The sequence below is a fragment of the Ochotona curzoniae genome, unplaced genomic scaffold (genome assembly GCF_017591425.1).
Source record: "Ochotona curzoniae isolate NIBS_2020 unplaced genomic scaffold, NIBS_Ocur_1.0 contig_1, whole genome shotgun sequence".
NCBI lineage: Eukaryota > Metazoa > Chordata > Mammalia > Lagomorpha > Ochotonidae > Ochotona > Ochotona curzoniae.
The window spans coordinates 32,788,424-32,812,709 of record NW_024464918.1 but is presented as its reverse complement, the minus strand read 5'-3'; the positions used below and the strand labels follow the sequence as shown (position 1 = coordinate 32,812,709).

Here is a 24,286-nt window from a genome sequence, read left to right as displayed (position 1 = left end):
TGAGAGAAGATTAACTAGTTACATGCTATGTGCTTGGCTTTTTAGAAATCATTGTACAAATTAATTGCTATAACTGGCCAGTCTGCTGGGGGCACTTTCCATACCTAAAACATTGTGTACTTCAGTACACAATATTAAGTTATTCAACATAAAGTCTCATTTTAGAATATAAATGGCACCATCCCTTCTTTCCTATGTAATACATTTTTTCTAATAATTTTCCCTGTTTTGTCTTCAACTGACAGAACAAAGCTATATTTCTGATTCAACTATGTGTGAGAAGTTATAATTTATACATGAATTTTACATTTTTATGATATTTCTATTTTATTTCCATATAAATGTTCTTAGTAATGGTTATTTATTCCCTTTTTAAAATTTCAACTCTTTTATACATGTGTTTCTCATAAACTATTTCAAATCATTTATGGCATCAGGATATAAATATGTAAATATGGTTAAATTAAATATTGTAGTTAATATTTAATAACAACATAAAAGTATATCAAGAATGCAGTTTAATATTCATGAAGGATATGAATATAAACAATTAAGACACAAATTTTTTCCTTTCCTTTGTTTTCCAAGATTTATTTTACTTATTTGAAAGAGAGTTATAGAAAGAGGGGGAAAGAGAGATCTTCCATCCACTGGTTTATTATCCAAGCAGCCGTGACTCCAGAGCTGGGTCAGACCTCAGTGGAGTCTGGAAGTTCATCGTGGTCCACCTCATGGACGGAAGGCCCAAGCACTCAGGCCATTTTTAGCTGCTTCTCCAGGAGTACTCTCAGGGAGCCGGATCAGAAGTAGAGTTGCCAGGACTTGAACTGGTGCCCACATGGGATGCCAGCATTGCAAGTAGCTGCTTAACCTGCTGTATCGCAATGCTGGCTAAAAGATACCGATTTTTATTTCTTTTTTTTTCCCTTCTGTTTTAAAAACAGAAGTTACAAACAATTCATTATTTTTATGGATAATTTTGTATAAAGCAGAGAGATTTGTCTAAATGCTTGTTTTTGTTTTGCTTGACTTTGAGAATTAAGAGTGAACAGCAGCTATGGCATTGAAGCATTCACTCATATACTCTGCATTTATTCAGTGACATACCTACTGTGTGTGAAGAGAGCCAACTCCCAGATCTCCTGCCAGGCAGAGGCTCCAGGAGAAGCTTGTCAGCCTCAGGAGACTGGCACCAGCTGCTCAAAGGGGAACAATGAGCAGGTGCATCCTGGTCCAGGCCCATCCTGGTCCAGGCCCATCCTGCAATGGCATGGAACCTGAATTTGGAGGACCAATCAGTGAATTTCATCTCTTTCACTAAGTGTTGTTGTAGCTGTTGTGGGTGTCAACAGGCAGCACAGGGTGGACCAGGGTGACAGGAGATGATCAATGTTCAATCTCCAAGGGTTGTGAGAGCATTATTCATCTGAATCTGTTGATCATGAACTTGCCCTGGGGAAACTGTCTGGGGCCATTTGTGAGCTCAGTCTGGTCCCTTTTCTCATCTAGACTGCATTGCAGAGGTCTGAAACCCCCAAATGTGCCAGGCATCTGTGCCCTAGGGGCTTTGCTTGTGGTTCCTTTCAATCTGGAACACCTGTCCCTGCCATGGAGTGGCTGCGTTTTTCTCATTCTTTATCAGGATGCTTTAGTCCAGGCTGGGCTTCTGCTTGTTAGTTGAATCTGTCATCTGGAACCACATGACACCATTCATGGACTCAGTATGATTACTTCCATCACAATTCATTGACTTAGTTCAGCACTATACATTTCAGAAAGGATTTGGCAGATTTTGAAAAGGTAACTACAGGGGCTGGTGCTGTGGCACAGTGAATAAAGCTACCATCTTTGGCACCAGTATCCCATGTGGGCACCAGTTCCCATTTCCTGGTGATCCAGTTCCCAGTTAATATGCCTGCAAAGACAGCAGAACAAGGCTCAGGTTCTTGGGCCCCTGTATCCATATGGGAGATCCATCAGAAGCTCCTGGCTCCAGCTTTGCACTGGCCCAGCTTCAGTTGCTGTGGCCAAAAGAGGTGTGAACCATATACTGGTTCACTCTCTCTGAGTCTCCCTTTCCCTCTCTCTCTCTCCCCCTAACTCCACCTTCAAAATAAATCTTATTTTTAAAGGTGATTACATTAAGTGAGAAGACACTAAACAAATACTTGAAAGATGTTGGCAAAGGGAATGAAAGGAAAGAGAAGCAACATCAGGCAAGAAAGCACAGTGGTCAGGGGCTGGTGCCATGGTTCAACAGGCAAACCCTCTATCCTGTGGCCCCCAGCATCCCATATGGTCACCAGATGGTGTCTTGTCTGTTTCATCTCTGATCCAGCTCTTTGCTAATGTGCCTGGGAAAACAGCCAGAGGCGACACTTTGAAATCCTCTGGGATAATATAAGAATTTATAGCTTCCAAGTTATAATTAATAGAATCTGATTCTGTTAAGCTTCAAGATAAAGGGACTTTTCTGGAGGGTGACTGAGTAGCCACCACCATCAACCAGAATAGTGATAGTCCAGGCTCCATAAATCCCTTCAGCATGACACCTGGGCATCATGGCAAAATGCCTCAGCTCTAGCTTTACCCCTCACTTGCTTTACTTAAATTAATAAACACAGGCCATAAAAAGTCCAGATGACTTAGGGCCTATGTCCACCCTCTAGCTGGTAGCTGATAGGGGACTTCAATTATAGGCCCTCCAAGATTCACACAATGGGACAGACAGAATAGAAATGGGTATCTGGGTGTACCTGCCAAAGGTGTGTCCACGGATGTGAGGCAAACCAAACCTAGCCACTCCCCGCAAAACAGTGAAGAGGACAAAGAGAAAAGGACCTGGAATTCCTCATGGGAAGGAGTTACTTTTGATCTACATCAGGGCTCTTGAACAATTCTAAATTTAAAAAGTAATATGACAATTGATGGCTTCCTTACGCAAGGCAAGCAAGATATAGGCTTTTGGGAAAACTCTGACAGGAGTCCACTGGGGTCCCTCCCCAGTCCTGTGTTCCTCATGCTGAGTTTCCTATTCTACACATAATTGGGAATGGGTGCTAGAACTTCTGATTTCAGAGACACCCTCGTGTGGAACACAGAAGGATGCCTTCTTTACAATGTACTGAACTCATTCCTTCACCTGGATATTTTAAATTTCAGTTTCTTGTGAAATATTTCCAATACACAAGAAACAGGGAAAATCAAAATATATGTGGTATATGATGTATATGACAGTGGACAGCATGCTCGACACACACAGGAACATGACATCCACTTCATCTAGGTCAGCAAAGGACGTAGAGTGCCTTGTCAAAGGACAGAAATCCAAACAGGGTAGACCACTCTCCTGGCAAAGCTTTGCAACATGTTTCTGGATCTGTGGATGCACTAAGGTAGACTTGGTCAGCAAACAGACCTTGGAAATATTTTCTTAACCCTGATGCAATGAAGCCAGTGATGTCTCAGAAATATCAACAACACTCAAAGCAACACCCTTGCAACAATCTTCCCCATAGTGAGGTCCCTCAGGCATCATCAAATGATTGTCCCCAACCCCAGGGGCTGATGTAGCTTGACCAGACAAGCAATGGCTCCCTGCCCTCCCCTACCACAGACAAAAGAGAAAAAAAAATAAATAAATAAAACCTGAAACATTTGTCCCACTCACCTTCCTCCATTTCTTGACCCTCCTTAACCTAATCAGAGACAAGTGGGTGTTCATGCCTTTCAACTTTGTAAATACTATTAGGAATAAAATTAAATAAATGAATGAGATTTATGTTTTCAAAAACAAAACAACAACAACAACAACAAAACAATAATCCCACTGAATATTGCTGTAGTCTTGACCTTGGCCACGTCCCATGGGTCATCAGACAGCAAGAACGAGGGTTGCCATTGGAATACAAACGGAAGATCTTTGGACTATTGATGAGAATCCAATTAGCAAGGAAAGAGTGGGTATGCAGGCTGAGCATTTATACAACAAATATTAATACAAGCAAGAAATGGGTTAAGGCATTTGGAAGACATAATTTCAAAAGGAGCTGTTCTATAAGATACTTAATCCTAATTCAAATCACTCTAAAAAGCAACAACTGTCTTTTAAGTAATTATAAACACCATTTTTGGAGGTTTGTTTTATTCCAGGCAGGCCTCTAAGTGGATTAGCAATCTTGTTGGAAAGGTTGGAAGGTTTTGATAAGAACCCCTGGGGGCAGCTTAGCTCAGTGGGTAGCTGGAGTCATCTGAAGTCTTTGTGGCCAAGGTACAGAGCTACCCATTGTACCTTGGAAGGAGCAATGCTTTGCATTTTCTAAGACAGTAAGCTGGAGCTACACATAGTCACTCTAATGGCATGAGATTTTAATCTCCAAAATATTAGCAAATGGTTAACTCTGAAATGTCAAGGCTTGTATCTTTTCTCCATTTTATAGCTATCAATTTAATTATACAATCATATGATTCAACTATTGTGTTCTGGATAAGTGAACTCTGAATAAAAGCAAGTCAAGACACCAGCTTGCTAATCTTCATGTTTAGACCATGGGTTCCATTAGAGACTTTAACTAAAAGAAGGTTTTCCCAAAAGTGTGTGCTTCCTTACTTTGCTGGTTTTTCCCCCTGCTCTTTTACCCTAAAAGATCATTATCTTTTGTTCCTGAATGCTACAGCTTGACTGTTTCATCCTCAGATTAAAGTAATACATTATGTAACTGGCACCTTCACAGAACACAATCCTTTTCATAAAGTGATTTGCTTAGAGACAAAGAGTATTCCCCTAAAAATTTTAAAGTCCCTTAATTTTTTTTTTTAAAGATTTATTTTTATTATTTTTTCATTGGAAAGGCGGATATACAGAGAGAAGAGACAGAGAGGAAGATCTTCCGTCCGATGATTCACTCCCCAAGTGAGCGCAACGGGCCGATACTATGCCGATCCGAAGCCAGGAGCCTCTTCTAGGTCTCCCACGCAGGTGCAGGGTCCCAAAGCTTTGGGCTGTCCTCAACTGCTTTCCCAGGCCACAGGCAGGGAGCTGGAAGGGAAGCGGGGCTGCCGGGATTAGAACCGGCGCCCATATGGGATCCCGGGCGTGCAAGGCGAGGACCTTTAACCACTTGCGCCACCGCGCCGGGCCCAAGTCCCTTAATTTTTAACTTGGCCACTTAAAAAAAAAGATTTATTTTTATTGGAAAGAAAAATTTACAGAGAGAAGGAAAGAGAAAGAGAGATCATCCCTCTGCTGGTTCACTATCCAAATGGCCCCAGCAGCTGGAGCTGAGCCAATATAAAGCTGGCAGCCAGGAGCTTCTTCCAAACTCCCAAGGCTTTCAGCCACCCTCCATTTCTTTTCCAGGTCACAAGCAGGGAGCTGAATGGGAAGTGGAGCAGCTGGGACATGAACTGGCACCCAAATAGGATGCCAGCACTTGTAGGTGGAAGATTAGTCAGCTTAGTCAATGCACTGACCCTTAACGTGGTCATCATAACAACTCATTTAAAAGAAAATTGTGTAAGACATTGATCCAGGCACTGGAAGACTTATTAAAAGGCATTCTGCAAGATCTCAGCCTCAGAAAAAGTCACACCCCATCATTTTGTGGGGCACAGTGTAAAAGGTGATTGACATGAGCTCAGGAGAGGAACTATGAGAACATCAAGGATGGGAAAACTACTCAGGACTGGATGGACAGGCAGAACTTTCTAGAAGCAGCAACTAAAATGTGTTTTATTTCTTTGTGAGGTACAGGGATATGTTACAGTTAAGTAAGAGGGCTCTCATCCACTGGCTCATTCTTCAAATTGTTACAACAAGAAGGACTGGCCAGGCCAAGGCCAAGAGCAAAGGAGGGGAACTCAGTCCAGGTATCCTACGTGAGTGCCAGAAGTACAACAACTAGAGCCATCCCTGGTGCTTCCCAGGACCTGCAAGGGCAGGAAGCTGGAATCCAGAGGCAGAGGAGGGTATCACTCCATGGTCCTAACAGCCAATTTAACTGCCAGATGCCCTCCCATGGAAGAAAGCAGTTTGGTGCATAATGAGAAAAATGTAGCAAACTCCATGAACCATGAAAAGCCTCTGGGGCACAGATGCATGGTGCACCTGGGGGTTCCAGATGTCTCCAGTACAGATAAGGTGGGAGAGAGGACCAGACTGAGTACACAAATGATCCCAAGCAGCTCCCCCAGAGCCAGTTCCATGGATAACAGATTCAGTTGGTGATGCTCTCACTCACAACCTTTAGAAGCTACACATTGGTCAGAGCATCATCTTCGGACACCCTGCCGTACCCTGCACTTCCAGTTGACCCCAAGATGATGCTCAGTGGAAGAACTAAATTCACTGAGTGGTCCTGCAAATTCAGGCTCCATTCCATTGCAGGATGGGCCTCCCCTCTGAGCTCCTCTTGGAGTGGCTGGTGCTAGTCTCCTGGAGGTAATGGGGCTCTGTTGCCTACCCAAGTAGAAGGGGCCCCTCCCCCCGCAGCAGAGATGCCATGGGTCTCAGAGCACCCCCCTACACCTGGAAGTTGTCCTCCTGCACAAGTAATTCTTGACATAGCAGGATTCAATGGACTTGACTGAACAGACAAGTGTATGAGTGTCATAGCAGCCACTGTATGTACAGGCCTGTCACTAGTGTCACAAAAGCAAAGACACCAGCTTGGCCCTGTGCTCAGAGATGTTAGCATCTAGTGGGACACAGACAGATAAACAAGTAATGTCAATGCAGTGTAGTATATTGACTTGTTCTATGCTAAACATGCAACAGGCTAATGGCCTGAGGCTCTCCATATCCTTTGAGTTCCTAAGCATCAAACTGCAACCTAACTTAGCATGTAAACAACCAAGACCCTCTTAGGAGTCCATTTTTTTGCAACATACAGTTGGGTTGCAGCCAATCACTGGCAGCCAACTGATCAGACCATGCTGAAATAAGGTGAATGTCTCATTCCTCCAACACACAAAAAAGGCAAATGCTAAGCTGTAGCCAATCAGGTGATCTCTCAACTTCGCTTCCGTGTTTGGTTTTATAAAGCTCACAGTTCACGATGCCGGGCAGAGCTCTCTGAACTTCTTGTTCTGAGTGCTGTCTGATTCACGGATTGTTCTTTGTTCAAATAAACTCTGTTAAATTTAGTTTGTTGAAAGCGTTTCCTTTAACAGCTCAAATTGATGTCTGTACAGGAGGCTGTGGGAATCCAGGGAAAGTAATGTGAGGACTGAGTCGAAGTCTGCCAGCAGAGTGTTGGTGCCTGGGAGAAGGAAAGGTGTTCCAGACCCAGAGAGCACAGTGAACAAGGTCACAGAGCATCAAGGGACACTGGAGATGTCAAGCATGAGGAGGGCTCCACTTCATCCATGGGCTCAGAGTGAGGCTAGTGGTGAGATGGGGTGAGAAAATAGTGTGATGGGAAAAGATTCATATGGGACAGAGTTAAAGAAACCAGGAGGTGACTGCTGGTCAGCTCCTATAGGAGTTAGATGAAAGGAGGCACAGACCTAACTGGGCGTCTGAACTTTATACCTGACTCTGCATCGCCAAGGGGGATCAAGAACCTTACATGCTGCCAGGAACTCAGTTAACATGCTTTGATACCTCCTGACTGCCAACATCCACAGGCCTCTTGGAAACCCTTCAATCCCTCATTCCCAAACAACTTGCACTCCATCTCTAACGCTCCATTGCCCTCACTCCCCTCGGATCCTAGTGCTTTTCTCTTCTCAGCTACTGCAGAGGGTCACCTTCTCCCCAGGGGTGACATCCTTCCACTGTGTCTGAGTTCCTGGACCTACATCCTGCCTCTACATGTGGATTTTGTCCCTTCTCTGCCCATGGGATTTGATGAGGTCATCTAGGTTAACCCCCAACGGGGAGTGTAGCCAAGGGGAGGCTCTGACTTCACATGTCCTAACACTGTGGTTCCAGCCACAACCAGTAAAATCAAATGATTAAAAAGATCTAGGGAAATGGCAATATGGCAGGGAGCAAAACACAAAGGTGGGTGATTTGTTGCAACATACTGAGGACCTGACAACTAACTAAAAGCAGGACAAAGGCAGAGAGTTAAGATTTTTACACTGCTTTGTAGTCTGAATTTAGAATAAAACATGGGAATACAAACATTGGGAAATACAAAGGGATTTAGAAGATGGGGACAGAAGATGTTTAACTCCATTTTGCTTCTGATCTCTCTTTTCCTCCCCCCTCCCCAAATACCTTTTAGCATCCTATGGAATGCTTTTTCCAAGAACAATGTTTTAAGAGATGCTCATGAAAACACTGCAGAGCTATAATCAGAGGATGATTAAGATACAAGGAACCCAGTGGGGGTGGAATCTGTTGTTTATTTGCATGGAAGTGAAAGCTGAAGCCTTAGGAACTGATGAATCACTGGGTGTGAATAAAAAGAGAGAAGAAGGAGGCTGGCTGGAGACAGAGCCTGTACAAACACCATTTGACACTTCAATGGCAGGTGGAGGATATAATTTGGAGAGGCAAAAAGTTGTGATAGCAAAAGCGTGGGTTTCAGAGCGTGATGAGTGATCTAACCTTTGTTAAGATGCAGTTTCCTTATCTGAAAAATAATGCCCACATAATTGGCTTGGATTGGGCTTTTACATAGATAATATATGAAGCAATTTTCATATAAAAGGCATACAATCCTCTCTCAATAAATAGTGCTAAGAAAATTGTTTTTCATTTAGAGTTTTTCTGATGAGTTAAAGCACAACCTTGATGAACACATTGCTACATTGAAATGTAAACAACAACCTGCAAGGGATCTCACTCCAACTTTAATAGGAGGGAGAAATTACAGTTTACACAAACAGAGGAAAGAAACCACATGTGATGGGATCCCAATGAAATAAGGCAATAGAAGTGGGACCCAAAGGAATCTCCTCACAATGCTAGCAATGACTTTTATTTTCATGATGTAATGCTGGAAGTTAATATCAGAATTTGAGAGACCACAACTGCTCTCCTTAAATATTCCCAGGCCAGGAACCCCCTCCCTGCCTGTGTCTACAGGTGCCAATCTGTCAGGAGGGAACATTGCCTGACAACAGTCACGTGCCTGGCAACCTCCGGGTCAATCAAGGTTAATAGATCAAGGTTGGTGGGGAGGCATCAGCATCAGATTCCTGGACCCGTGAGGCTCATTTCTGCCTAGATGTGTCACAGGGCCACAAATCTGGGCCTTGGTCATGTTCAGTTTTGGTCACAGGCCATGTGAAGCCAAAGCAGCTTCTGAATTTTTACTTAAATACTCTGAGCTAACTGCCATGGCACATCCGATTTTCTTTCCCTACAGCATCAAACAATGGGATAGTGACCAAGATTTCCCCTAGAGGAGTTCACTTGAAACCCCAGAACGATCTATTAACTCTTGGTCTTCTTTTGCAGGTCCACTGGACGGCAGCTCCCCAGACCCCTGATTTGTTCAGATAGGCCTGACCAGTTTCCTTGGTCAAGCCATCCCGCAGCAGACAGGATGGAGGAGGTGACTATCAGAGCACAGCAGAGGTGTGGGGGAAGTACTCTGCAACATTGGGGCTGTTCTGATTCTCTGGAGGTGGAGGGAGGCAGGTGCAGAAGTGTGAATACACAGGCTAATGTGGCAGGAGATGTACCACATTGGTTACTTCCTGAGCCAACACAGGCTTGAGGATTAATGTTATTTGCCCTGGGAATCCATGGAGAATACTTGCAGGATGAAGTAGTAAGCCGTGTTCTGGCTTATATAGTCAGTTCCTAAACATTCCAACAAGGGCATCGTCTCAATCTGGAATCACCTGGATAGACCAAGTCTCAGGCCCCACCCTAGACAGACAGGAATCCCTGGCACTTTGCTTTGGGAAGCTTTTCTTATATGCACCAAAGTTTAGGATGTACCACTCCTGATCTGTATTCTATGTCTTATCCACCGTCCCAACTCTCCACCTCCATCTACTAAAGCAGCCCGACCTCTCCTGCCTTCTACCTGTAGCTATCAGTTCTGTTCTTACAAGACCACATTTGATCATGTGATAATATATAGGAACTCCTTTTGTCATTTTTAAAAATCATTACCAAAAACCAGAATTGAACTTATAGAAAGTGACTGTGCAGAGGCAGTCAAATCACTGATTTGCAGCTGCGGGATTTGATTTATAGCCATCAAGCCATACAGACAATTTACGGCACAATTTCATTATAACAATGCTATAAATTGAGGGCTAGAAAAGCAGATCAGCACTCACATGGGCTGAAAGAAGCTCCTGGGAAGCTCTGACCTCAGCTTGCAGTTTTTCGATGCACTGTAAAGGAACAAAGCTTAGTGTACAGCCTTTTGACAACTTCAAAACACCCCTGATACAAAGGTGGCCCAGCTCTTCACCTGTGTGAATGGCAGCCTCATCCCAACTGATGGTCTGCGATTCAGCCTCTGAGACACCATGCCTCCCAATCCAGTTCTTCCCTGGCATGGGTTAGCCCAAGAAAGAATCACATAAATGTGTTCAGGACAAGGGGACAAAAATACACTAGCTCGATGGACTATGCTAATGCTAGCAGGGCCTAAAACTATGTATGTTCACCAGTATGCCTCACACTTGATCTTAGCCAAAAGGCTGAGAAGTAGTTTTTTTCAGAAGCAATTACCATTCATTTAGTCGAAACAAGAGATAAATCTATACAAGGCAAAGCCAAATAAACATATCCTTTAATTTTAATACCAATGAACTTCCCTTATATAATGATTCACATACACATGTTCACAGATTCACAGATGATTTCTCTTATAAAGCAACCAATGAAAAACATACCAAATCTTATGATCTATGTGGTTTACTACAAAGAAAATTATTCCTTGCTGTGACTGAACCTTCACAGCTAAGAAACCTTTGCAATCGATGCCATCTACAAAATAAATAAATACTCAAAAGGACACATATCAAACTTTAGAACTGTTAAAAAATAATTAAATTTTTAATGTATGCCAATACTCATACACAAATTGCTACTTTCAGAAAAGCTAAGTCTAATTTACCAGTGTGAACTTTCATCCCAGCCAAAAATGGGTTTGGAGAATTGTGAGTTCACATAAGATTGAAGTATCATATAGAATAAAGATGATTGCTCTTCTCCAACATACCTGGTCTTTCAACTGAATTGTTTTTTCATATGATTTGCCACTGGTTTCCCTTTGGTCCAGAGTCTTTATTTTTTCCTCTAGCCAGGAAATTCGTTCAAGGAGTTTCAATTTTGTTCCTTCCGAAACTGCAAGCTAAAGATATTTTCAGGTAAGAGTAAATACAGATCCCTTAAATAGATCAACTTAGAAAAGACTTGCCTTCCACTTTTAAATGTGAAAGTAATTTCCCAAATATTTCTCTTGGATGACATATATAAAGAAAGAAGCAAATAATAGTGATTTTGCTTATTTTTAATTATTAAGAGAGTTTTCTGGGCAAAAATGAGGCCACAAAGTTATAATGGGCAGAGAAATTTCCAGTATAAATCTGACCACTCACTTTCAGTGTGTTTCAAGATTGGAATTTATACAGGTGGATCTAGAAACCTTGTATTGTGATATATCTGGCTTCTTGAAACCTCATTGTGGGATAGGGGCTACAGTTCTTGTTGAACAAAGGGGAGTCTTCAAGGCCCTTCCTTGCATGTTCATTGCAGAAGCAGCAGGCTATATGGGAAATGCAGCAAGTTCAAGTGCAAGGCTGATCAAAGGCAGCTCCAGGTTACAACACAATCAAGTAATTCCTAGTGGTAGTTATGTCTTTGTTGTTCTATTTGCATAATTCCTCTGGAGGAAAGTGGTAGCTTAATAGCCCCTCATCTCATGTTCTCCTAATTTCCTTGAAGAACCCCAGACTAACTTTCCCCTTAATTCAGACAACTCATTTTGCGTTTTCTCCACAATTCACCAAGAATTCTGAATGTCCAGACAGGAACACACAATTTTGTACCTACTGCAGCCTTCAGGGTATACTCAGAAACACAAGGACTTTAAGTGGTCCTTTCACACTACTCCAAATAATACTGGAAAGCAGGCTGTCTCATCTTGAAGCATGGCAAGCTTTTAAGATGATCTTCCAATTGGGGAGGGATGAAGAGGTGGGTTTGCCACGGCCATCATATGAGTACCGTACAAATACTGGCATCTGCCTGTCCATCAACCCATCCACACAACGATTCACTCTGCAAATGTTTGTGTAGTTGGCACTCCCCACAGTCATTATACAATGGAGGGAATTACAAAAGCAAAGGCTGGAGGAACACACATGTCGTGAGCTTCAGGCCATGTCTTTTCATCTCTGTGAGTGAGACAGAGAAAGGTTGAGACTCATCCGCTGCTTTTCTGAAGTGCCTGTGACAGCCAGGATTGGACTAGCACAAAGACATGAACTTGGAAATCAATCTGGGTCTCCCATGTGGGTAGCAGGGACCCTGTGCCATCACTAGTTGTCTCTCAAGGAGTACACACATTCCTGTTGACTTTGTATGTGGTTTGAGCTGGTTGCTCAGTCTCTCCAGGCTTGTCTTGTCCACAAATGGTGGTGTGGATGAAAGGGGTAGTATTATAGGTTGCTTCTGAGGGTCATATGAGTTGATATGACAGAAACACCTTCAACAATGCCTGGGTCATAAATCACACATTTAGTAGCTCTTATTATTATAATTATCCTATCTCCTATAGCTCTCATAAGCCTTAACCAAGTTTTATCAAATACGAATTATTTCTCAAGCTGTAAACCAAATAATCCAAAGACGTCATGGCTCTGTACGCTAAGGACCCTGCACTCAAATGGCATTTGGTCTGATCATTCCCGCAGCTGTTCAGCCTCCTGTGAAGGCCCTCTCCACAGATTATTTCCCTCACGCCTACCCAATCCCAACAGTCCCAGTTTTTCCACATACCCTGTCTGACCTATCATCTCCCCAGACGCCAATCAGATTATCTTTCCTTTAAATCTACCTCCTACTTTTTGCCCTTTCTTCAATCACTCACCAGACTTCATCTGCTTCCTCATGTGTTAAAGAAGTAAGATGGGTAGTGATTATATGCAAGAGTCAAAGATTAAAAAAAGAGAAAACAATGTTGTTCTTAACCTTTAAAAAAATGTAGACTTTATTCACAAAGGCAAGTATGTTAAAAATTATAATACGAAACAAATCCTTTGCATAATAATTACCAGCTCTAGATGCTTACTGCACACCACTCTGCAAAGATTTTCCTTTAAAATTCATTTCAGCAGTATTTCAATTCATCTCCCCAATGTTGTGAAGAATTTATTCAATTGTGTCCCCAGTTTGGCAGGTAATAAGATGGAGCTTCAACCGGGAGGTAGAACTTGCTCAAGGACATGAGGAAGCAGGAGGTGGAGTTCACTTTCCCGTAGTGGAGACTGGCTTTGCCCCTTTACAGCCAAAGCTGAGCTCAGGCCCAGGAGCGGGCCCCGATAATCATGAAAATCCCAACTTCTTGGCTGCTGACCGGTTCTGGAACCACGGCCTAAGTGAATCAGAGGCTGGCATTCCTCCAGCAACAGGTGCTGTGTAAGCAGGGGTCACCTAGCCTGGGTCAGCCATGCTGTATGGGAGGGATGTTCATGAGTTAGGGAAGGACTCACATTTACCTCACAGATGTGAGTGCTACTGTAGCCATCCAACAGGCACCGGCAACAGGAGGCATATGGGGGTAAGAAGGGAGACTCCCTGTGCGTAAAGAAACAGTCAACAAGTGGGAAGACTGGGTTTTTAAGAAAGTGTTTTTGAGGATTTATTTATCTAAAAGAGAGAGGGAGAGAAGCTGAGCCAGGCCAAAGCCGGAAGCTAGGAGTTATTCTGGATCTTTGACGTGGGTGCAGGGGCTCAAGGACTTGGCCATCCTCTGCTGCTTTCTTAAGCACATTAGCTTGGAGTTGCATCAAAAGTGGAACAGCTGGGATCTCAACTGCTATCCATATGGAATGCAGGCAGTGGCTTAACGTGTTATACCATAACACTGGTCCCCAAACTTGGCCTTTTAATGAAATCAGAGAACTTCAGGCTTTTTTTTTTTTTTTGGAAGATAGAGTGACAATAAAGTTGGCATTCTCTGTCCACGGAATCACCTCCAAATGCCCACATGGCAAAGCTAGGAGCCTGGAGCTCCAAACGGCTCTCTACCTGCGTGGCAGGATCTCAAGCACTTGATCTGTCTCCTGCTATCTCCAAGGTATTTTCTCAACCCTCTCAAAGCATACCCCACTCTATGACTTACACTTTTTGAGCTGTTCGGTTTCCTTACTGTTAAGGAAATTCCAGTATTGCTGCTGAGTGTATTACAATGACACAACACATGATTCTTCTATTCTACAGTCCGGATTACCAGTGAGAAAAGTCTATGGAAAAGGCAGTAGTTAACATTTGGTTAGTAATGACACCATACCAAATATCACGTAGGAGGCTACCTTTAAATGCCCCCTTCGGCCACTGCTTCAAACATTACTGTGGTGGATATTGCCGCACAGAATGTTAAGCTGGTGTTCACAAGGCCTGCATTCCACACTGGTGCAATGGACTGAGTCCATACTGCAGTATTTCAATTTGCATCCCTGTTACCACACTTGGGAAGGCAGCAAGGGAAAGCCCAAACATTTGGGCCACTGCCACCCATCTGGGAGATCAAGATGAGTTCCTGGGTCCTGACTTCAGCCTGCTCTATTGGGAGAGGACTGAGCGAGTGGGTGGAAGATTGACGACCCCTTAGCCCCCTCTGTACCTTTTAGTCACTCTACCTTTCAATGAATAATGAATCTCTAAAAAAAAATCACCACTATTCTCTTGCTCAAAAGCCCTGGGGTAATTCTGTTGATATTTTTTGTTATCCAAATATTCAGGAACTAGATGCTGCTCTGCTGGTGGCAAACTAACTTCCGTAAGTGCCCACAGCCAAAAGAAGTGGGTAGACTTGGGTATAGGTTGGTCTGCTTCCAATCGTGGGTTCCTAGCTCGGAAGCTGCCTGTAAAATGACAGCTTGGGACATGGTTCCTTTTCTGTGGGAGCTCAGTAGTCTTTCTCCACGTACTGGCTTATCTGTCTGAAGGAACTTATTCTCTTCTAAAACCCGGGAGCTTTCTCTGCCTACCAATTTTGCTTCACTATTACCGAGACATGAAACTCCTTTCCTCCTATCTTCTAAGAATTTTTGACTAGGGCCCCAGTGCAGTGACCTTGTGGCTAAACTCCTCACCTTGAAAGTGCTGGGATCCCATATGGGTGCCGGTTCTAATCCTGGCAGCCCCGCTTCTCATCCAGCTCCCTGCTTGTGCCCTGGGAAAGCAGTAGAGGACAGCCTGTGTGAGAGACCTGGAAGAAGTTCCTGGATCGACCTAAGCCGGTGCCCAGATGGGATCCTGGCATTTGGAGGGGGAGGATTAGCCAATTGAGACATTGTGCGGGGCCTTGGATTGTAGTCTTCACCCCCGAATGTGCTAACTATAGCTACATTGCCCACAGTGGCCTTTTACTATGCTACCTTGCAATACTCAAGTTTGATCATAAAGTCCCCAGGAGCAGGGACAGAATTCTGTCAAAATTTACAAGACACAAACAAATTGGCAAGAGTCTTTTTTTCCCCATCTGTTAACTTTTTGCACTGTGAGTCTTAATTCTCTTATATGTCATCACCACACAAAAGCAGGATAAAGGGACTTGACTGTTCGTCCCGCAGACATGTGGCAGCAAAGCACTGATCTGACAGTTGCATATGCATTGCACAAAACTGGGACTGTTTATCTCAAAGGATGATGGAATCCCCCAGCTTCTTAAAACGAGCCCTCCAAACATGCCCAGCAGTCAGATGCAAAGAAGATACAGAAATAAAACTAAAAGGAGAACTGAGTGTCTCGGGGAACGTTCATCTGAAGCACTGCATTGAGATTTTGCTGGGCTGCTAAGTTATGTCAGCTGCGGCCCTAAATTCACTCCAGTGTCGTGAGGGAGGATGCTGAGAAACTTCTGAAGTCTCATTATCGGTTCTGGAAGCCCTGAGGAATTCTGCCTAAATTGAAATTCAAGTTTTATGCCTCAGTTCAAACTCTCTAACACTGCTGACTCTGCATTTCCCAACCATCAGAAGTAACAGTCCCAGTCTCCATTGTCTTCAGGCGGGGGCAGGGGTGTGGCGGGGGGGTGGTGCGGGGAAACACTTGTTTCTTTGTGGGCAGAGTAGAGATGAGAAGAAGCGATCTCTCTCGAACCATCTTTCCTGGGAACTTCATGTGGCCTTGAGTGCTAACCATTTGCCCACATCAGACCAAGAATGAAAAGCACACGTTTATTTTCTTCCAGAATGTGAGTATAGGTCTTTGTAAAGAATCAACACAGTGTATATACAGATGATAGCATCATGCCCTACAAAGTAAAAAGGTGAGGAGGTCACTCTGTGGCTTCTAGACTTTTGCCCTAAGGGACTGCCTTAACATATTTATGGAGTACGAGTAGCAAGAAGCACGGGAGTGAGCTGCAAAAGGTGAGGCTCCTCGTGACTATGAAAAAATAAGAGCTGAAACAAAGAATTAAAAATGGCCGGACAATCTTTCTTCCTCTCTTAGTAGTGGAGATACTGACGTAAATAAATGACCATAATCCAGGTCTGGTCAAGTCAATCTGCTCAGAGCTCTCGGATGTACAGACAAACCTGAGCATTCTCCTACAGCAATTGAGACTTGGATGATGGTGCTGGTGGTAAGCCAGTGCAGCAAGAAAGCTCTCCCTGGCCACAGCCGGGGCCTCTATGGCAGCATGGACGCCTCGTTTCTAGTCTTTCTGGTGCACTTAGTGGGTAACAGGCAATGCAGGGACCCAACGAACGTGATCTGAGACCTGCTTCTGCGTTAGTTAAAATGACAGGGCCTGGCAGGTTGCTTTTATTTTGAAAGACACTGAATACTGACCACAGCTTTTACATAACACACTTGTTTTTTGTTTTCAAGTTTTTGTTGTGTTTGAGAAGGTAGGCCAATTTGGTGTGTGTTTCATGGAGCAGTCCCAGGAGAAGGATAAACGGGGGCTAGGGAATACCACAGACACTAGGGAGGTGGCGACCAGCTCATTCACGTACTACTGAGATTGGTTTTAAAGCATTGACTGTAACTGAACTATGGTTAATTCCCTGGCTTCAAGAAAAACATTTCAATTCTCCAAATAGACTGGCCAAGTGCAGGCCTATATCACCCTGACAGAAAGGCAAAGGGGAGTTTCCCCCGGGCAGGCAAGCTCCCGATCTTGGTCTGGATTCTCTCTGCAATTATTGAACAAATGCTGATGGGACCTCAGCTTCAATCAGACACTTTGGCAATGAAAGAAAATGCATGGCTTTTATTTTTTACATGGTTTTTTAGTTCCAACAGGGAGGAGACCACTTGAAATGGAATGAGCTATATGGGGGCAGAGCAATGTTAAGTAGGTGGCAAGCATATTTTATGGACAGCAAGAGAAAAATTGCTGAGAACTGGGACTCTTAAGAAAGTTCCATGAAGGAAGGGAAACAAGTTAAGGACTCTTGAGGAGTTCCCAGTTTAGCTGAGAAAAGTCCTAGATAAAAATATATCATCAAGTATTTCTACACGAGGCCCAGCTCTGCCTGCCAGAATCCACTTCAGTATTTGGGCATTAACTTCTGACAGCCGACATACTAAAAAGCAAAGGTAAGAAGAAAGGCTAGTTAGGATTTTGTTTGTTGATGCTGATTTACCCAAGTTAAAAAAAAAAAGATATTTATTCTGTCTCATTTAGTAAAAGTTTTTCTTTGGTTAATAACAGATTGTGATAGATTTTAATAATTTAGGTATTAGTCAAAATTTTAGAAGCATTTACATACAAGCATATTCATATTTAAGACTACTATAAAATTATGCTGTTACCCCTGATTCTTTGGGTAATTAAAATTATTATCACAGATGAGCTATAAGAATCTACTATGAGTCATAAAGTTATCCATGATCAACACAGATTGAAGCTAATAGTCTTACTACTGCATTGGTTGTAGTGTTTCTACCACCTCCATTACTATGCTTAAACTTTTTAAATTGAGAAAAAAAGTTTTTAAGGCCCTGTACTTAAAACATTTCTCTATGTTTATTATTTGTTGCTATATCTACAATTCTAATAATATAGCATTTGCTATTAAAATGTAATATATTCAATGAACTTTACCTCCACTAAAAATAAAAATCTGTAAAATAACCTTAAAGATAGCTCTCGGGTACAGAAAGCTGTTAGCATTACAACTGCTCTTTGGATGTTACAGGGGTGGGGGCTGGGATGCAATCCCGAAGTTGGATTGACTGGGTTCAATTTAAAGACTGACTGGTCTCACTTTACATTAATGAACGCACATCTCACAAGGCTCCTCAACACTGCCCTGAAATAACAACACTGTTACGTGTTTCACCTCTCTGGGATAGCTGTTTCCCTCGACTCTGTCCTCAAATACAATCTCCCTGGACTAAGTCTCTTCAAGCTTCTCCCTTCTACCCATTCCTTGCCACACAGAACTATCTCATTAATAATTTACTGAAAAAAATAGAAGCCGCCATATGGCAGCCAGTATATAACCTCTGTTGCCATCGACACCACTAATTTATTTCCTGACAGGTATTTCTCCTTTTATCCCTTGTTAACTGCAACGCGGCATAGATTATAGAGCAGTGACATGTCTAAAGGAGCGTGGCCTTGTTAGAGTTGGCACAATGGGTGCCATTCTCAGCTACAGACATTATCTTAGGCATGGGCATATGCCATGGTGGAGATTCCTAGAGCTTGAAGACCAGAACTTCACAGAAGTTTTAAAAAAGACACCCAGAAGGGTGCTGGTGCAATGGCACAACTGGATAATCATCTACCTCCAAGCACTGGCATATTACGTGGGTGTTGGTTCATGTCCTGGCTGCTCCACTTCCCATCCAACTCCCTGCTTGTGGCCTGGGAAAGCAGTCCTGGACGGCCCAAAGACTTGGGACCCTATACCCACGTGGGAGACCTAGAAGAAGCTCCCGGATCCTGGCTTGAAATCAGCTCATCTCTGGATGTTGTGGCCATTTGGAGACTGAATCAGTGGATAGAAGATCTGTCTCTCCTCTCTGTAAATCTGCCTTTCCAATAAAATTAATCTTTACTATACAGAGAGAAGCCTGTCTCTTTTCATCAGAATGTAGATTTGACTGCATATAATGCTTGCAATTTCTGCAGGTGTCCAGCAGAATCTAAAGAAACACACGACCCATGAATAAGTATGGTAGAGCCAAGGATGGTTAGCACTTGTTACCTTGGGGACCATTTTGAGCCTCTGAGTCAGTCAGCTCTGGAGCTGCCCTGCTTTGGACATGGTGTTCCTGAGAGTTGGGTTTCCATGACTTATAAGACAATCCCTACTGAACAAATGGAGAAGGTACCTCTCGGCTTTCAGTGCTGTCACCCTTACCTGCCCCATAGCCCTGCCTGCCATCACTTCTGCACTCTACCACCCAATCAACAGCTGTGTCTGATTTTACTTAGTACACAATCAATTCACAGTAATCCACACCAAACACCTTCCCACGTCTTCACTTTTTCCAAACTCTGCTGGTTCACTCTCCAACTGGCTACAATGGCCGGAGCTGAGCCAATATGAAGCCAGGAACTTCTTCCAGGTCTCCCACATGGGTGCAGGGTCCCAAGACTTTGGGTCAACTTCAAATGCTTTCCCAGGCCACAAGTGGGGAGCTGGATGGGAAGCAGAACAGCCAGGACATGAACCAGTGCCCATACAGGATCCTTGCTCATGCAAGGCAAGGATTTAGCCACTAAGCTATAGCTACAGGACCCACAACAATTTTCAAAGCTTCTATTTCCCTCACCATCAACCCAAAATCACCTTAAGTAATATGAAGTTTTTTTCACTGAGCTATTGCCTTTCACTTTCTGTTCACCACAACCTATACACATACAATACCAAGGAAGAGGGCAGCCAAAGTTTCCAGTGTTAATCAATTACAAATCTTGCCAAACCTTACACTTAATTTAAAAACAAAGGCACCCCTTGTAAAAGGCTGTCTAAGCTGCCTTGTGTTAGCATTGCAAATCCTGAAAATCCCAGCAACAAATAACAGGGGCAAACATTTTTAAAAATACTTCTCCTACCTATGGAATGGGCAGAAACCCTAATACCTGATGTGTCTTTAAGTTATAGAATTGGTTCGGTTTCATTCCAGTGTTACAACTAAAGCCAACAATCAATTCCACATCTTTCCCCCATCCCATACAAAACAGACGTGTACATTTAGTAACACTTCTGCCTTAGACAGGCTACATCCGGCTATTTCTAGGTTCATGTACATCTTAAAATAGACCTTCAAGAGGCCCTAATTTAGTCGCACAGTTAGCCCTTTGTTAATCTGCCGGGTCTGCCAGGTGGTACCACACTGTGAGCAGGTACTGTGAGCAGCAGTCCTGGGGTTACAAGGCAGTGATCTAGATTTTGGGGCAGGCATGATTCCTTCTGAGGCTGGAAGGAGGGGTCTATTTGTCTCTCCCTTAGCTCATGATGCTGGTTCTTTTCCTGGGTGTTGCTTCATTTGTGGAAGCACCCCACGGTCTCTGCCTCATATTAATTTGGAGAGCACCTGTGACCAGATTCCTAACTCTGCTAAGCTCAACAGAATGGCCCATGAAGACAGGAACTCTAATCCCTGGATTCAGAGTCCAGAGCCAGACTGTATTTAGAGCCTTCTCTATCGCTGTATGATTCATTTGTGCACATCTGATAAGACCTCTTATCCAAATCAAGTCAGGTCCCGAGATACCGGGAGTCAGCATCTCAACACATGCATGGGGGTGGGAGGGAAGGACACACACTTCAAACTATAACACCGCCAAATGATTTGGAGGCAAAACCCTGAATAACAAAGCTATTTGCAAGCTCTAAGTAAAAAGTAGAAATATCTATCAAAAATAGGTCAATCAGTAATAGAAATATAAAGCTAAAAGTCTAGATACTTGAATTTTTAAAATTCTCTAAACCTCCAAAAAAAGTTCCCTAGGCCTTGCAAATAGGTAAGACTAGCAGGGGGAGTCCTGGACATTGGGTTTAGTGGTTGAGAGCCTAATTAGCATAACTGCACTCTGTATTAGAGTGACTGTATTCAGTTTTCAGCTCTGGCTCCTGACTCCAGCTTCCTTCTAACTCAGGCCTTACCTGGCAGCCCTGATGGTCTAGAAACTGGGTTTCTAATGCCCACATGGGAAACTGGATTGAGTTTCCAGGTCCCAGCTTAGGTCTGGCCCAAACCTGGCTGTTATGGGTATTTGGTAAGTGAACAAGCAGATGGGCACTCTGGCTGTCTCTATTTCTGCCTCTCAAATCAATCAACCCATGAATCATGCACTCAACGAGTCAATACAGAAATCAAACATGGCAGAAAGTGAGGCAACAACTCATTAAAATTGGACAATGCTTGGATATAATAGTGAAAAAGCAACAGGAACATATTCTGAGAAGTTAAAACCAACATGATATTGAACTGAAAGCAATTAAATAACAACACAGCTATTGCTATTGCCAGCTGTCATAGAGACAGCTCTCAATTCACAAACTCAAGAAGATAAGAAATACACATTCTGATTTCTCGGCCCTCTGAGTCTTTCAGAGCTCTGCGTCATACAGCTCACAGGCTCCCTCTGCTGGGAAGACACGCACGGTGGTCTCGCCACTCTCCAGCTAGAAGAAAACCCAGTTCCACTGCCTTGGGATTTGTCTCCTACCCACACTCCCTGTTAGTCTCTTTCAAAGGTTCAAATTTGGGGAAGCAAACAATCTGGCAACTGTCGGCCAAATCTCCCGAGGCTAAGAGAGACGAGTCCCCTACTGTCTGAGGCCACTGTTCCCAGATGAATTTTAAAGCAGGAAGTAATTGTTTCACCAGATCAGAATCTCTGACTGACTACAAATCAAATCTCTGACTGACGGGGAATGGGTTGAGAGGTAGAACACACATTCACACACACACACACACACACACACACACACACACACACACACACACGAACACACACATGCTCTAATGACCTAGCTCTGAGTGTTACCATGGGAATACGGAACCAAGACTTAGCAAGGACCTTTTCCCGTAGGTTTTCTCAGGTCCCAGGATCTCCTCCTTGACCTGCAGTTCCTCTGTGTAGGAGGCTAAAGGAGTCACACCACTCCACCACTGCTAACACAGTGAAGCTCTCAGTGCTGGCTTCCCTCTAAGAGCTTTGGCAAGAACTTCTTGGTAGAACTGTGTGTTGCAGGCCTTGAGATCTGTTTATCACACCTACAGCTGACACCTTGAGCTCAGACTTCAGCTGAGTTGAGACATTCTTTAGAAACTTAAAGGCCCTGATGGAACAAATCCATTCTACCTCTAGACGCAGGCTGACCAGAGTCCACCTTTGCCATCCCAAAGGAAATTCTTTTCCCCCTACCACAAAGGAAGGCTATACATGCTACGGACCAACCTGGGAACCCTACATGAGCTGATCAGACCCCACAACACTGCTCATTCCCTGACACTGAACTTTAAGATCCACTGCCTTACTCTCTCCAAGAGTCTTGGAATCAAGCATTAGCTGCTTGACTTCTTGGTTTGTGCTCTGCATTAAAACAAACAACAATACCTGCCTTTTGTTACTGCCCTGATGTGAGCAACTGGCTTCTCGAGTGAGTGGATTCAGTTTTGGGGGGCTCTCTAGCAACCTTTTCAACCAGTTTTGGGGATGTGTTATAACAAAATCTTTTAAGGGTACATATTGGAAGGCGACCAGGACAGTGAATGCCAGGGCCTGTACTTTTCTGTTTGTTTGCTTGACTGGGGCCATTAAGCACAGATGCAAGGATGAGACCTTGAAGCAAGAAGTAGATGGGGTGCGACATGGACAGGTGTGGAATTCATGCCAAGTCTTGGTACCTGAAATAAACATCAAGACGGAGCACAATGGCTGCTTTGCTGTTTCAGGTATTAATTTCTTGAGTCTTACCAACTCCCTAGAGAGGGAGAATTAGGCACTGATCCCCTAAACCACAGTATATTCTTTCTAGACGTTTTTCTGTAAGCACCCGCACACCACACCGTGTGTGAGCCGTCATTCTCAGCAGATGCCTGTCTGGCGGTCCCCCAGCTACGGCACACAGGTCTGCACTTGGTTCAGTCAATACCAGCGAGCAGCCTGCACCTTCTCCCAACATGCCTTGATGAGAAAGGCCTATGAATTGATGTGCTATCTAACTTTCCAATAAATTTTTTTTAACGATATAATTTTGGATGCCCAGCATCCCATATGGAAGTGCCTGGGTTTGGCTTCCAGCTCTGCTTCTGATTTCAGCTCCCTGCGAAGTGTATCCTGTGAGGCAATGGGCGATGACCCAAGCAGGTGATTCCCTGCCATGCACAGAAGCCTGGATTAGGCTTCAGGCTCCTGGTTTTGGCCTGGTTCAGTGTCAACTGTTAAAGGTACTAGGAATGTGAACTGAGTGAGAGAGAAAGAGAACATTTGCTGGTTCATTCCTGAAATGGCCACCACAGCCAGCCAGGGTTTAGCCAGGCTGAAAACAGGAGCAGGGACTTCACCCAGGTCGCCCCCATCGACGCAGAGGCTCAAGCACTTGGGCCATCTTCTGCTGCTTTTCTAGGCCATTAGCTGGGAGTTGGATTGGAAGTAGAACAGCCAGGATTCAAATTGGCCCCCATATGTTGGCACTGCAGTAAGCCACATTACCTGTGGCACCACAATGTTAACCTCCTGAAGCATACATTTTAAAAAATAAACTTTTGCAAGGCCAGAGGCATGGCAGAGTAGAGTAAGTCTCTGCCTGTGGTGTCTACATCCCATAAGGGTACTGGTTTGAATCCTGCCTACTTCAATTCTGGCCCTGCTCTCTGCTCATGTACCTGGGAAGATAGTGAAGGTCGGCTTAGGTACTTAGACCCTTCACCCATGTGGGAGACCTAGAGGAGGCTCCTGGCTCCTGGTTTCAGATAACCTAGCACTGGCCATTGTGGCCATTTGGGGAGTAAGCCCAGTACATGGAAGATCTCTCTGTGCGTTTCTTTTTCTCTCTGTAAATCTACCTTTCAAATAAAAATAAATCTAAAAATTTTTTCTTTAAATTTTCTATGAAATATATATTTTTATATGTATAGTTTATATATATATTTGAAAGACAGAGTGGCACTGTGATATGAGCCATAAGCTGCACAACACCTGTACCCTTGCCCCCT

General features: G+C 43.7%; 1 protein-coding gene across 1 annotated transcript in view; it reads right to left on the bottom strand.

Moving 5' to 3' along the window:
* The window catches only part of CCDC192 (coiled-coil domain containing 192), a 169,153-nt gene that overhangs the window by 108,829 nt on the left and 36,038 nt on the right, over window positions 1-24,286 (bottom strand). Inside the window, 2 exon segments of the mRNA XM_040974532.1 lie at window positions 10,249-10,305; window positions 11,142-11,273. Coding sequence (XP_040830466.1) covers window positions 10,249-10,305; window positions 11,142-11,273 — 189 coding nt within the window.